This window comes from Trachypithecus francoisi, unplaced genomic scaffold (genome assembly GCF_009764315.1).
Source record: "Trachypithecus francoisi isolate TF-2019V2 unplaced genomic scaffold, Tfra_2.0 Lachesis_group10, whole genome shotgun sequence".
In the NCBI taxonomy this organism is placed as follows: domain Eukaryota; kingdom Metazoa; phylum Chordata; class Mammalia; order Primates; family Cercopithecidae; genus Trachypithecus; species Trachypithecus francoisi.
Window position 1 is genome coordinate 107,602,780 of NW_022681455.1, and position 14,931 is coordinate 107,617,710.

The following is a 14,931-nucleotide window of genomic DNA, read 5'->3' on the forward strand; positions in this document are numbered from 1 at the left end:
TCTCTGAGCACTGCATCAGTTCCTAAGAAGGTAGAATGGTGAAATGTCTCAAACTTTCTTGGAAGCCCCATTAGGTGACTTGTATTTCTGTCTCATTGGCTACAACTGAGTTACGTGGCCACCCCTTGCTGTGGTGAATCTAGGAAAGTGAGTAGTATTGATGACTTTTCTGGTATTGTTTTGGATCTTTTAGTTTCTTCAAGTGTACCATCAAAAATCCTAGTATTCTGACCAGGCGCAGTGGCTCACGCCTGTAAGCCCAGGATTTTGGGAGGTCAAGACAGGCAAATCACTGAGGTCAGGAGTTCAAGACCAGCCGGCCATGGTGGCATGCACCTGTAGTCCCAGCTACTCGGGAGGCTGAGGCAAGAGAATTGCTTGAACTTGGGTGGTTGCAGTGAGCAGAGAACACACTACTGCACTCCAGCCTGGGCAACAGAGTGAGACTCTGTCTCAGAAAAAAAAAAATCTAGTTTTCAGAAGTGTGTGACGGCAAAGGCCAAGCATCCTAGGCTGTACACAGTAAGGGAGCTCTTTTAAGTTGGGGTCATTGTGGTCAGATTGTGCTTTAAAGGCATATTCTGATGGCTGTGTGGTAGATTGGGTTGAGGGGTGACCAAATGGAAGCAAGGAGAGACTGTCGAGGAGACTTTTTGCAATGGAAGTGAGATTTTTAGGGGCCTGAACTAGGAAACTTTTCATAGGAATGAAGAGGAAACTGAAGATTCCAAAAATATGTAGGACATCAAGTGGGTAGGACTTAGTGGTTGGTTGACTGTGGAGACAAGGAGAGAATGAGGAAGAGTCAAAGATGATGGCTCAGGTTTCTAGCAGAAAAAAAAAATGGTGCCACCAACAGAGACCAAAAAAGAGGAGAGGAGAAAGTTTAAGTTGGTTACCTTTTTAGACACAACGAGTCCTGAGGTATATGGGTTTCTTTCATGTGCAAATCTTTAGCCACTAACTGGGAAAAGACAGATTTGTTATATGTTAACAAATACATTTTCCTTAATAATTTCCCTTGAGATTTTATTTGCTTTTTGTTGTCCAGAAGTTTCCAACATTTGTGTAGTATAGTCAGTGCTGTTCATCTTCATTTATATTTCTGGCTTTAGTTCATAGAGAGAGCCTTTCTTTTCCACAAATGATAGAAGTATTTACCACATTTTTTTCTTGTTCTTCTCTGCCTTAAATGTTGTATTGGTCAGGATTTTGATGAGTAGGATTAAGTAAGTAAAGAAAACGGAAGAGCATTTTCAGTTGTTAGAATATGATTAACATGACTTCGTTTCCAAGGTGTAGTATAAAATATGAAATACTGAATTTTTCTTTTAAAAGTACCTCTGACTTTTTTTTTTAATGCTGTTGATGTTTCAGAAATACTCTGCTGTTTGTTTCTGTCAGAATTAAAAAGGCTGGACAAGGTGGCTTGTCCCAACACTTAGGGAGGTCGAGACGGGAGGATCTCTTGAGGCCAGGAGTTTGACACCAGCCTGGTCAACAGAGCAAGGCCCAGTCTCTACAAAAACTAAAAAAAAAAAAATTAACCAGGTGCAGTGGTGCGTGCCTGTATTCCCAGCTGCTTGGGAGGCTGAGGCAGGAGAATTGCTGTAATGGGGTTAAGCCTTGGATTTTCAGGTTGCGGTGAGCCATGATTCCACCACCGCACTTGTTCTCCAGCCTGAGTAACAGAGTGGTACGCTGTTTTTTGTTTGTTTGTTTTTATTTTCTTTTCCATTTTTTTTTTTTTTGAGGCAGAGTCTCACTCTGTCGCCCAGGCTGGAGTGCAGTGGCCGGATCTCAGCTCACTGCAAGCTCCGCCTCCCGGGTTGACGCCATTCTCCTGCCTCAGCCTCCCGAGTAGCTGGGACTACAGGCGCCCGCCACTTCGCCTGGCTAGTTTTTGTATTTTTAGTAGAGACGGGATTTCCCCGTGTTAGCCAGGATGGTCTCGATCTCCTGACCTCGTGATCCGCCCGTCTCGACCTCCCAAAGTGCTGGGATTACAGGCTTGAGCCACCGCGCCCGGCCTCTTTTCCTTTTTTTTGAGACGGGGTTTCGCTCTTGTTGCCTAGGCTGGAGTTCAATGGCGCAATATTGGCACACTGCAACCTCCGCCTCCCGGGTTTTAAGCTATTCTCCTGCCTCAGCCTCCCAAGTAGCTGGTTAACCATACAAGCATGCGCCACAACGTCCAGTTAATTACTGTATTTTTAGTAGAGATGGGGTTTCACCATGTTGTTCAGGCTGGTCTCGAACTCCTTACTTCAAGTGATCTGCCCACCTCGGCCTCCCAAAGTGCTGGGATTACAGGCATGAGCCATCGTGCCCAGCTGCTGTTTCAGGAAAAAAAAACAAAAAAAACCCCAGATCTTGTATTTTTTTATAAATCAAAATTAAAATAGGTATTTCATGTATTCTGACAGCAGGAGGATGCATTAGCACAACAGGCCTTTGAAGAGGCTCGGAGAAGGACACGCGAATTTGAAGATAGAGACAGGTCTCATCGGGAGGAAATGGAGGTGAGAGTTTCACAGCTGCTGGCAGTAACTGGTTAGTACTTTCCCCCAAACTCTCAGGCTGTGTTTGTGATGTTTGTGCATAATGCTTTTTAATGGTTTAATTTTGTCTTTCATTTTTAAAAAGTTGTATTCTCTGACTTTGTATTTATTAAATGTAATTGCTGTAAAGAAATTTATTCTAATTTTAAGGTTGTACATCAATTCCTCATTCATTGATTTTCATAAAAATCATTTACTATAATAAGGTATATTTTCTCTTAATTCATTTACTCAAAATCTCACGTATTTTTTTTCTTATTTTTCAAATTATTTGTAAAAACTAGCTTATGTTAACATAGACTGCATATTTTTAGAACGTTATTAAAACTCTTTGGAGTAATATTACTTTCCATTTTCCTATGAATATTTATCTTGATTTTGTAGCTATAATTGTCGGTCATTTGTGTGATTTTTAAAGGAAAATTTAGTATTTTCAAACTATTCAAAGAACGGAATTAACAAACTTTCTTTTAACCTTTCAATTGGAAAATACAGAAACAGAAATCAACATTAACAAATCTGTAGCTTCCTTTGCTGGTTTACTTAGGATAAATTTTTTTTTAAAATAATAATAAATCTATAGCTGAATGAATTATTGTAAGGCTAACATCCTTACAACCGCAGTTTGGTCAAAAAATAAAACTTCCAGCCTGAGCAACTCTGTCTCTACAAAAAGTAAGAAAATTAGCTGGGTGTGGTGGCACATGCCTGTAGCTTTAGTCACTTGGTAGGCCAAGGTAGGAGAATCACTTGAGCCATGGAGTTTGAGGTTATAGTGAGCAGTAATTGTGCCCCTGAATTCCGGCCTGGATGACAGAGTGAGATCCTGCCTCTAGAAAATAAATAAATAAAACATAAATAAAACTTTGACAGCTGCCCCAGCAGTTCCTTCCGTATATACATCTAATCATGACTTTCTCATGATATCTGCTCAAAAGTAATCATTATTTCGATTTTTTTTTTTTTTTTTTTTTTGAGATAGAATCTTCCTTTGTTGCCCAGGCTGGAGTATAGTGGCGTGATCTCGGCTCACTGCAGCCTCTACCTCCCAGGTTCAAGTGATTCTCCTGCCTCAGCATCCTGAGTAGCTGGGATTACAGGTGCACACCACCATGCCCAGCTAATTTGTGTATTTTTAGTAGAGGCAGGGTTTCACCATGTTGGTCAGGCTGGTCTCAGACCCCTGACCTCATGATCCACCTGCCTGGGCCTCCCAAAGTGCGGAGATTACAAGCGTGAGCCACTACGTCCGGCCCATTATTTCAATTTTTTTTTTTTTGTTTTTTTGAGATGGAGTCTCGCTCTGTCGCCCAGGCTGGAGTGCAGTGTCCGGATCTCAGCTCACTGCAAGCTCTGCCTCCTGGGTTTATGCCCATTCTCCTGCCTCAGCCTCCCGAGTAGCTGGGACTACAGGTGCCCGCCACCTCGCCCGGCTAGTTTTTTGTATTTTTTAATAGAGACGGGGTTTCACCGTGTTAGCCAGAATGGTCTTGATCTCCTGACCTCGTGATCCGCCCGTCTCGACCTCCCAAAGTGCTGGCATTACAGGTTTGAGCCACCACGCCTGGCCTTTAGTTAATTTCTTGTGTTTCTTTAGTTTTAGTACCCATTGAAGTTTAGTCTTGCCCAGTTTTAAAATTTGATCTTTTTTCCCCCGCTTTTTTAAATCTACCATGTTGGTTTCTGAATTTTGATGTGTCTTTTAATTGACAATAGAATTTTAACCTTTTTTACACAAAATTGTACCCTGCTTTAAGCAGACCTCAATTACAAAAATTAATATTCAAAGTATATACAAATTGTTCAGAAATACCGATTTTCTTTAAAAAGTATATTCTAGGGCCAGGTGCGATGGCTCACACCTGTAATCCCAGCACTTTGGGAGGCTGAGGCGGGAGGATTGCTTGAGGCTGGGAGTTTGAGACCATCTTGGGCAAAATAGCAAGCTCCCATCTCTGCAAAATATAAAAAATTAGCCAGCATAGTGGCACATGCCTGTCGTCCTAGCTACTCAGGAGGCTGAGGCAGGAGGATAGCTTGAACCTAGGAGCTTAAGGCTGCAGGAGCTGTGATCATGCCACTGTACTCCAGTCTGCATGACAGAGCAGGACCCTACCTCAAAAAAAAAAAGAAAAAAAGGCTGGGCGCAGTGGCTCAAGCCTGTAATCCAAGCACTTTGGGAGGCCAAGACAGGTGGATCACGAGGTCAGGAGATCGAGACCATCCTGGCTAACACGGTGAAACCCCGTCTCTACTAAAAAATACAAAAACTAGCCGGTTGAGGTGGCGGGCGCCTGTAGTCCCAGCTACTGGGGAGGCTGAGGCAGGATAATAGGCGTAAACCCGGGAGGCGGAGCTTGCAGTGAGCTGAGATCTGGCCACTGCACTCCAGCCTGGGCGACAGAGCGAGACTCCGAGACTCCCTCTCAAAAAAAAAAAAAAAGTATATTCTAGCAAAAATAATCAAGATAAGAACTAATGTGTTTGAAGAAGAATGTCAAATGTTACTGTATATTATGCTTCAAGTTTATAAACTTTGTATCAACATGAACATTTCATACAAGAAGAAATAGAAAAAGCACACATTCATCTTTGGTAATCAAAACACATTAAAATATAATTACAGTATGTCAACTAATAGAACCATTTCCAGGTGTTAAAAATCAATATTATGTACCTAAGATTGTTAAATTCATGTCCCACATACTTTTGGAATCTACAGATAGTAGAATAGTGGTTGCCAGGGGAAATGGGGGTTAGTTATTTAAAGGATATAGAGTTTCAGTTTTGCAAGATGAAGAGAGTTCTAGTTGGTTGCACAACAGTGTGAATGTACTTAACACTACTGAATGTATGCTTTAAAAATGGCTAAGATGGTAAGTTTTATGATACGTATATTTTATCACTTTTTTTAAGTTTTAAAGTCAGTGTTACATAATGAGGAAAATTTGTGGGTTTTTTCCAAGCACAAAATTATATGAACACTATTATTTAAATTAAGGTGTGTGTGTGTGTGGACAGACAGTGGCTAACAGCCCAGACTCTACAGCCAGACAGAAGTCTGAATCTGGCTCTGTCATTTACTTTTCAGCTTGGACAGCTTACTTCACTTTTCTGTGACTGAAGTTCCTCATCTACAGAATAGGTGTAATAATCCTGCCTGTCATATGGTCATTGTGAGGATTTTACATGAGTAGATACATGTGAAACCACTTTGAGTATGTGCCATTGAATAGGTGTCATGCTCTTATTATTGTTATTTTTTTTTTTTTTTTTTGGAGACAGTGTCTCACTCTGTCGCCCAGGCTGGAGTACAGTGGCCGGATCTCAGCTCACTGCAAGCTCCGCCTCCCGGGTTTATGCCATTCTCCTGCCTCAGCCTCCCGAGTAGCTGGAACTACAGGCGCCCGCCACCTCGCCCGGCTAGTTTTTTGTATTTTTAGTAGAGACGGGGTTTGACCATGTTAGCCAGGATGGTCTCGATCTCCTGACCTCGTGATCCACCCGTCTCGGCTTCCCAAAGTGCTTGGATTACAGGCTTGAGCCACTGCGCCCGGCCTATTGTTAATATTATTTAAAGTACTACATAAAATTTCTGGTTGTGTGTTAAAATATATTTACTTAGAATACATTTAAAAATCAAGCCTATTTAGTGTTTAGTGTATGAAATAAATTTTGTGTGTGTGTGTGTGTATGTGTGATGGAGTCTCACTCTGTCACCCAGGCTGGAGTGCAGTGGCACAATGTTGGCTCACCGCAGCCTCTGCCTCCTGGGTTCGAGCGATTATCCTGCCTCAGTCTCTTGAGTAGCTGGGATTACAGGTTCCAGCCACCACACCTGGCTAATTTTTGTATTTTTAGTAGAGACGCGGTTTCACCATGTTGACCAGGCTGGTCTCAAACTCCTGACCTCAGGTGATCTACCTGCCTCAGCCTCCCAAAGTGCTGGAATTACAGGAATGAGCTGCCGTGCCCAGCCTTGAAATAAAATTTAGTATCTTTTTTGGGGGGAGCAGATAGGGTCTCACTCTTCTGCCCAGGCTGGAGTGCAGTGGTGCGAACACGACTCATTGTAGCCTCAACCTCCTGGGCTCAAGCAGTTCTCCCTCCTTGACCTCCCAAAGTGCTGGGAATACATGTGTGAACCACTGCACACAGCCTAAAATTTAGTGTCTTTTAGTGATTGCTAGATCTCTTTGTCAGTGAGTTAATTAATCTAATGGGCTGATAGCAGCTGAGGATATCCCCAAGAATACTTGTTAGCTAAGGGAAGAAAATGGAGGGGTATATGTGATGTATTGTTTTCTTTGATGCTGTTATAATTCTTGTGATTTTCATATGTGAATACAAGACTTCCACACCATGCCCTTTCATTCTATATCTGTAAAATTTAGGATCATTAAAATGTGTAATATACATTTTTTATAATTCTGAACCTTTTTGCTCATGCCATTTGTTCCCTGATGTAGAATGTTTTCTGTCCGCCAAGGCCCAACCTGAATGTTGTTGTTAAATATCAGACCTTTCCTCAGTCTTCTTAATCATAATCATAAAGCCCTTCCACTCTGTAGCACTTTTTATTTCTACTAGTGTTCTTATTGAACAACATGTTGAAACAATTATAAACATTAGTGCCCTCCACTTTATGGCAATCCCATGAGATGGAACTGCTGATTTTTGTGTCTTCCACATTACCTACCACAATGCTTTGTACACTGCTTAGTTGTTCATTGGATATCTTCAAAAAACAGCCCCTATCCTGACTGTCTGAAAACTAGAATTATAGGAGAGCCTGCTAGGATAGTTCAAGTAGATAATACATATTGATGGTGTCGGGAAAGATTCTAAATATAATCTGTTGGTTTATATTAACTAGTTAAGTAATAAACCCCAAGTGTGTTGGGCTGTATTCTGCATTAGGGACTGAGAAATATATAGATTAAAATGCGTTGTTTCTGTCTTTGATCAACTCTCAGTCTTGAGGGAAAAGGATGGATAAACAGATCATTGCAGTGTACTTTTGCAACCACCATACACAATGGAGGTTCAAAAAGGGGACAGTGGCAGTGTAGAAGAAGCTTAAGTCTGCCTCTGCTTGGGAGATTCACAGAATAGTACGTTTAGAGGGATTTGAAGGAATAATGTGTTTTGCCAGCTGGACAAGTTGGGGAAAGCATTCTGGGCAGGACAAACAGTGTATGCAAAGGCATGGAGGAGTAAGAGAGCCTGCCAAGTCAGAGAGTGTGATTGGTCAGTATTTCTGGAGCAAGCTAACATGGCCTTAAATGAATATAGGAATCATTTTCTAAAAAGTGCTCTTCAGCTGCATTATATTTGGAGATTAACTATTTGACAATTAATGGAACAACTATTGAAAGCTTTTGTATGTATTTTGCTTTATGTAAAACTCTAGATTGATTGACTAAGAATTGTCTATTCTAAATTGCGGTGGCTCACACCTTTAATCTCAGCACCTTGGGAGGCTGAGGGAAGATTGCTTGAGCCCAGGAGTTCAAGACCAGCCTGGGCAACATAGCAAGACTTTGTCTCTACAAAAAATTTTAAAACTAGCTGAGCATGGTAGCGTGTGCCTGTGTTCCCAGCTACTTGGGAGGCTAGGTGGAAGGATCGCTTGAGCCCAGGAGGTCAAGGCTGTAGTGAACTATGATTGTGACACTGCACTCCAGCCTGGGCAACAGGTCAAGACCCTGTCTCCCCGACCCCACAAAAAAAAATTAAATAAATACATTGTTAATTTGATTTTTCCAATTTAAAATGTTGGAAGTCTATTTTGGTATGTGAGTTTATATGTATATATGAACAGAAATATAGTCTGTTGATAGAAATGTCACATAATTTCTTGCTCAGATAGTTTCTACTTGTTTTTTTGTCAATGATTGAAAGCATGGGCTTTGTAGTCAGGCGTAGTTGAGATTCCTGCTCCATCACTTGCCTCAAGAGCCCTAATTTTCTCACAGAAATTGACTATTAAATGGGAAAATGCTTGTAAAGCACTTAATATGATGGTTGGTATGTGTATACCTACAGTAAATAATAGCTCTAAAGTACTTCTTTAGCACTAAAAGCTCCACCATAATGCTGGTTCCAGTTAATTGAATTATTTGGCTAACAAGAACATCCTTTTAGTTCTCTGAAGTGTTTCAGAGCACTTTCCCTGCATTATGACCTAGAGCATAGAGAAAACAGTTATATTTTCATCAATGATTTAAGATCCTGTAGTCCCTTATGGCAGTAATTTAAAACATCAGTTCTTGTAGAGAACTGTCATCTAGAAAATTGGGCTGGAATCTGACTCCAGCGCATACACTGGCAATCACATAGTGGAGTTTGGGGTTTGTGTGTCTTTTGGCACTTTGTGTGTATGTATTTTGCTTCTCTTTTTTTTTCCATCCATAAGAAATTCCTAATGTCAGCTTATTTTCTTACAGTTTACCTTCTTTTTCCTAAAAAGAGAATATCAGAGAAAAATGTTATTTCCCCTCTGTAATTCAGATATCTTTAGAGATTCAAACATCATCTAATCTAACATTATTACAGTTGATGAAACTGAGAATCTCCAAAAAATTAATTGACTTGCTCTCCCTCAAATATTTGGTTAATGGCAGAAAAAGTGAGTATTTAAACCAGTTTCCTAACCAGGAGGCCTGCACAAATACAGCTTAGTGCTGGCAAATTAATTTCCACACCACCCATAAAGATGCTTAAGCCGAAAAATAAAATCTGCCAGGAGGGATTAAGAACCGTTTTGCCTGGAATAGAAAAGGCTGAGGCAGAAAAGAATAATAATGGTTCTAGTGGGTGGTCCTGATGCCTGGCTGGAGAGGAGGGCCAGAGAACAGTGGTAACTCGTGGGTGGCAGCAACTCAGTAAACGGCCTGTGGAAGCTTGAGATCCTGGCAGCACAGAGGCTTAGGGATGTCCTCCACTGTTTGGATAACCTCTGAGGCCTCCAGCCCTGCCATTCTAAACTTGTAACAGTGGTGCTCCTGAGTATTTAATCTGTGTGTAAGGTTAAGATTACTAAGAGGGGGAAGCAGAACTCCAAGTGGTTGGTGGCCCTAGGGGTTTTGATTTTCACCAGTGTCTTTTAACCTGAAACTAATTCTAAAATTCCTTGAGCCTACTTCCATTTCACCATGTGTAAAATTTAGAAAGTTTTCAATCCTTCATGATAGGATTTAGTGTTTTCTTTTTCTCATTTTTCTGGAAAAGCCTATTTCAGTAGTACAATATTTTTGTTACCTTTCAGAGGTAATGGCAGATTATCATTAACTTGAAATGAGAAACTATAGTGAAATGCAGAAGCATTGTTTATGTTAGTAACCTTTACCAAATACTCTTAAATCGCTGATATACATTAAAATGATATACATAAGGTACAGAATACTGTGTATAATATCTTACTCTCTGGGTATTTTTCTTACTCCGTGGGTGATTTTTGTTTGAATGTGCATAGTCATTCTCTAGTAGGATATGTAAGAAACTGGAACTAGAAACTATGGGAGAGAACCAGATATCTGGGGGGCAAAATAAGCAAATTATTATTTTTCACTATATATCTTCTATACCTTATGAATTTTGTATCATTAATTACCTATTTAGAAAAAAATAGAATTTGCTTTTAGTATTACACAAAATAATGAAAACAGAAGATTCTAGACCTTGCTATCTCTATTCTCTAGCATACAGGCTGTTTTTTATGTGAAACCCTTCCTTCATTTGAAATTGTATACAGAGCCCCACTGTATAAAATAGTTTTTTTAAAGGCACTGCTCTGGGCAAAGCCAGGGTAGGGATTGTTCTGGTCTCCCTCCGGTGTCCCTGGGGGTGTTTTTACGGCACCCAGTGGGTGGCAGAACATAACGAGGACTCTGGATGTAGTGGAATGAGCACGAGGTTTTGCATCAGGGCTCCACTACTTGTTGCCACATTGCTTTGAGAAGATTGCTTATTCTCATTGAGCCTCATCACTAAAACCTCCCTCCCAGGTTGTCACAGAGCTCAGTATCTGAGGCTTAGAATGGGGACTCAGTGGAAGCCAGTTTCTTTACCCCTCCTTTCTGTGCACTTGGCTCACAACATATCTGGAGTGGCAGGAAAGCAGTAAAAGTAGTCATATCCTAACTTTAGATTTCGAAAGTCAAAGATACTATTTTGCTAAGCTATTTTAGTTTCTGGTGTTTTTTGTTTGGTGGATTGGTTGGTTTGGTTTTTGAAACAACCAGTGAAGGATTTTGGACTTTTCTTGGCTTTGTTGGAGGCTACCAGTTACTCTGGGGGTTGAGTAGTGACTAGAAGTGGGTATGAAAAGAACTTTCCACATTCTGGTAATGTTTAGTTCTTGACCTGGATGCTAGTTAGGTGGGTGTGTTCGCTTTGTGAAAATTCATCGTTACATACTTAACAATTTGGGCACTATTCTTCTGTACTTGTATAAAAAGAAGGCTTTTAAAAAGAAAAAATAATCACAGACGTTACTTTTGTGAAATGCTGTCCATTGGCATCTGTTGCCATATAGAAGCATCCTGGTGCCTTTTCTGAGAATCCTTCCTTGATCTGAAAATGTTGACTTGTTTCCCATGGCCTTTCTTTTGGGGGTACATTTGTCTATAACTAATTCAGATGTCTTTTGTGAAGGAAGATTGAGGTTAATAAAGGACAGATTTCATGCTCTGATCATAGTTAAGTTGGAAAGATAGCAACTTATACACTACTCTCTGTTTCTAGAGACTGCCTTCAACTTTATTGGCCTCTTGACCTAAACCCGTAATATAGTACTCTTGGCTCTTAACTCAGCTCCAAGGTGACAGGGTGCTTAAAGATATTTTCTCTATTATCTTAAAAATGCCTACATTTGGTTAGATTATAAAGTGGCAGCAAATAAATGGTTGTCTTTAATGTCAGAGAATGGGTAAATTATTGTTTATCCTACTATAAGCAATTTTAATACAATTCAAATCATAGGAGAATTTTATGTGGAAACTATTTGGAAATAAAAACAGGCAAAAAGTTTTATGTGGTTTTTGTATTTGTATTTTGCATAGTTTTGGGGCCTTCAATTCTGTGTGGTCCAAGAAAAAAATCTCAGCCTCTTACTTATTTTAAATTTGCAAAGACTTCAGTTTTCAAATCATTTAACTCTACCAATATTCTTTCTTGTGTATGGACAAATCAACATGAGAACATGTCTGTACTAGGCCTTCCTGGGATGTATTTTGGGTAATGGCAATAGATGAGAATGAACTGGGAGTATGAACTCAGACTGAGAATGAGAATCGGAAGAGGATTAATGAATGAGGAAAAGGATACAAAATCTGACTTCCCCCACTACCAGAGGAAGAGAGTCTTGGTTCTCTATCAGAGGAGCTATAGACTTTATTAAGATTTATTTTGTTTCAGCCTTGTTTTAGTTTCTAAAACTTACTCTATCTGCAGGATATGGATTTTTCAACATTTGAGTAGTTATTTGAAAAGTTCATAAATGTAAATGCGAAGTGATGAGCAACTTTGTTATAATAACAGCATCATGAGTGCATCCTATGTGCCAGGCAGTAAATACATTATAATTTTGGCTTTATATTTGCTTTTTAAATGCTCTTGTAAGTTACATCTTCATTTTGAGGAACCGAGGCTAAGAGAGAATAAGAAACTTGCCTAAGGTCACATAGCTAAAGTGGTAGAGCCATCGTGGTCCAAGCCCAGAAATGTAGATTCCCACTATTCCATTTTAAAATGTTACTTTATATTTAAAATTTTCCTTAGGTTGCATACTTTGTAAGAACTGTATTTTTTGACATGCCTGTTGGACCCGCTCTCGCAGACTGCTTATCTGACAGATGTTTATAATTGTCTGCTGACCTTTTTTTAACCTTTTAAAATTTTTTTTTTAATTTAAGTTCTGGGATACATGTGCAGAATGTGCAGGTTTTTTACATAGGTATACCTGTGCCATGGTGGTTTGCTGCACCTATCAACCCATCATCTAGGTTTTTGTTGTTGTTGTTGTTGTTGTTGTTGTTGTTTTGAGACAGAGTTTCACTTTTGTTACCCAGGCCAGAGTGTAATGGCACGATCTCGGCTCACCACAACCTCCACCTCCCAGGTTCAAGTGATTCCCCTGCCTCAGCCTCCCGATCATCTAGGTTTTAAACCCTGCAGGCATTAGGTATTTTTCCTGATGCTCTCCCTCCCCTTCCCCCCGACCTCTCGACAGGCCCCTGTGTGTGTGATGTTCCCCTCCCTGTGTCCATGTGTCCTCATTGTTCAACTCCCACTTATGAGTGTGAGCATGCAGTGTTTGGTTTTCTGTTCCTGTGTTAATTTGCTGAGAATGATGGCTTCCAGCTTCATCCATGTCCCTGCAAAGGACATGAACTCATTCTTTTTTATGGCTGCTTTTTAACCTTTTTAATGAGTTTGGGGAAAGTGCATTCCTTTCTCTCATGTTGGGACTTAAAATTTGTGCTTTGAGGCCGGGCGTGGTGGCTCATGCCTGTAATCGCAGTACTTTGGGAGGCCGAGGTGGGCGGATCATGAGGTCAGGAGATCGAGACCATCTTGGCTAACATGGTGAAACCCCATCTCTACTAAAAATACAAAAAATTAGCCGGGCGTGGTGGCAGGCGCCTGTAGTCCTAGCTACTCGGGAGGCTGAGGCAGGAGAATGGTGTGAACCCAGGAGGCAGAGCTTGCAGTGAGCCGAGATCGGGCCACTGCACTTCAGCCTGGGTGACAGAGCGAGACTCCGTCTCAAAAAAAAAAAAAAAATTGTGCTGTGTGTCTCCTCCAGACTTAGCAATAGGGAGAACTAGCAGTGACTAAGGAGGCTGACATTAATGCCAATGGTAAGTTAAAGGCTCATCTTTTCCATAGGTCTCATTCTGTGTTCTGACTCTGCCTCCAACTATGTTACTTAGGGGAAATCACTTAACCTTAATCTTAGGCTGTCATCTGCACAATGAGAGTTGAATCAGATCTCTCAAGTACTTTGCCACTCTAAAATTCTATAATTCTGTGTTCAGAATTTTACTTATTTTTCTCCCTTCCTTCCCCCTGAATTTCATTTATTTCTTTATTTATTTTGAGATAAAGTCTCACTCTGCTGCCCAGGCTGGAATGCAGTGGCTGGAACTCGGCTCACTGAAACCTCTGCCTCCCGGGTTCAGGTGATTCTCCTGCCTCAGCCTCCCGAGTAGCTGGGATTACAGGTGCGCACCACCATGCCTGAGTAATTGTTGTATTTTTAGTAGAGATGGGGTTTCACCATGTTGGCCAGGCTGATCTCGAACTCCTCACCTCAGGTGATTTGCCCGCCTCGGCCTCCCAAAGTGTGGGGATTACAGGCGTGAGCCAAGTGGTGCAGTCTTACAGCTCAGTGCAGCCTTAATATCCTGGGCTCAAGCAGTTCGTGCCTCAGCCTTCCAAGTAGCTGGGATTCCAGCCATGTGCTACCATGCCCAGCTAACTTTTAAAAATTATTTATAGGGGCAGGATCTCACTACGTCACTCAGGCTGGTCTTGAACTTCTGGGATCAAGTAATTGTTCCACCTCAGCCTCCGAAAGTGCTGTAAACTGTAGGCATGAGCCACTATGCCCAGCTGTTCTTTTAGCCAAGTATCAAACATAAAGTGAATACTGCAGTATCTGGACATAGTACACACTCAATAAAATGTAGTTGTTTTTGTTAGGGAATTTTCCCATGAAGAGTTTTCAGCAATTTTTTTTTTTTTTTTTTTTTGAGATTTCAATATTAAAAGAATGGAGATCAACCAAGAAATTTTCTTCATTCTGCATACCCCCTCCTCCTGGCTGTTTCTGCATAGCTCTGGCCAGTAGGGAAAACTCAAGCTGCTAGTGTCTGTTCTTTCATCTCATTTGGAGTCATCTCATGACTATCTCCTAGCAACTCTATTTGCCTTGTTCCTGGGAGATGATATACTGAGAGAAAACAGGAGAGCAACTTGTAGTAAGAGATCTGTAGCACAAAATGTTGAGATTAATTCTTCATAAATACTAAGAACAGATTTGTGTTCTGAAATCAGACTCATGGATGTGTGCTTTATATTAAAACCCAAATTCTGAAATAACTGTTATTAAAAGGTTAGAATCAAGGGCCTATGACTGAGGAGAAGGAAACTAGAAATTATAAACTTTATGCTTTTAGGATGATGGAATTCAGAGTTTCCTTGCCATCATGTAGTATAGTTTATTTACCCATAGAGGAAATCCTTCAAAAACATCCAGCCTTCATTAGAAAACTGCCACAGTGGCCGGGCGCGGTGGCTCAAGCCTGTAATCCCAGCACTTTGGGAGGCCGAGACGGGCGGATCACGAGGTCAGGAGATCGAG

General features: G+C 40.8%; 1 protein-coding gene across 4 annotated transcripts in view; it reads left to right on the plus strand.

Annotated features, from left to right (window-relative positions):
- The window catches only part of CBFB (core-binding factor subunit beta), an 82,393-nt gene that overhangs the window by 60,063 nt on the left and 7,399 nt on the right, over positions 1–14,931 (plus strand). For 2 of the 4 annotated variants that reach the window (XM_033218728.1, XM_033218726.1), the window contains one exon: positions 2,427–2,522. In XM_033218728.1, coding sequence (XP_033074619.1) covers positions 2,427–2,522 — 96 coding nt within the window. Of the gene's footprint in view, positions 1–2,426; positions 2,554–14,931 lie in introns of all 4 variants that reach the window. The other 2 variants (XM_033218727.1, XM_033218729.1) reach the window with 1 other exon arrangement.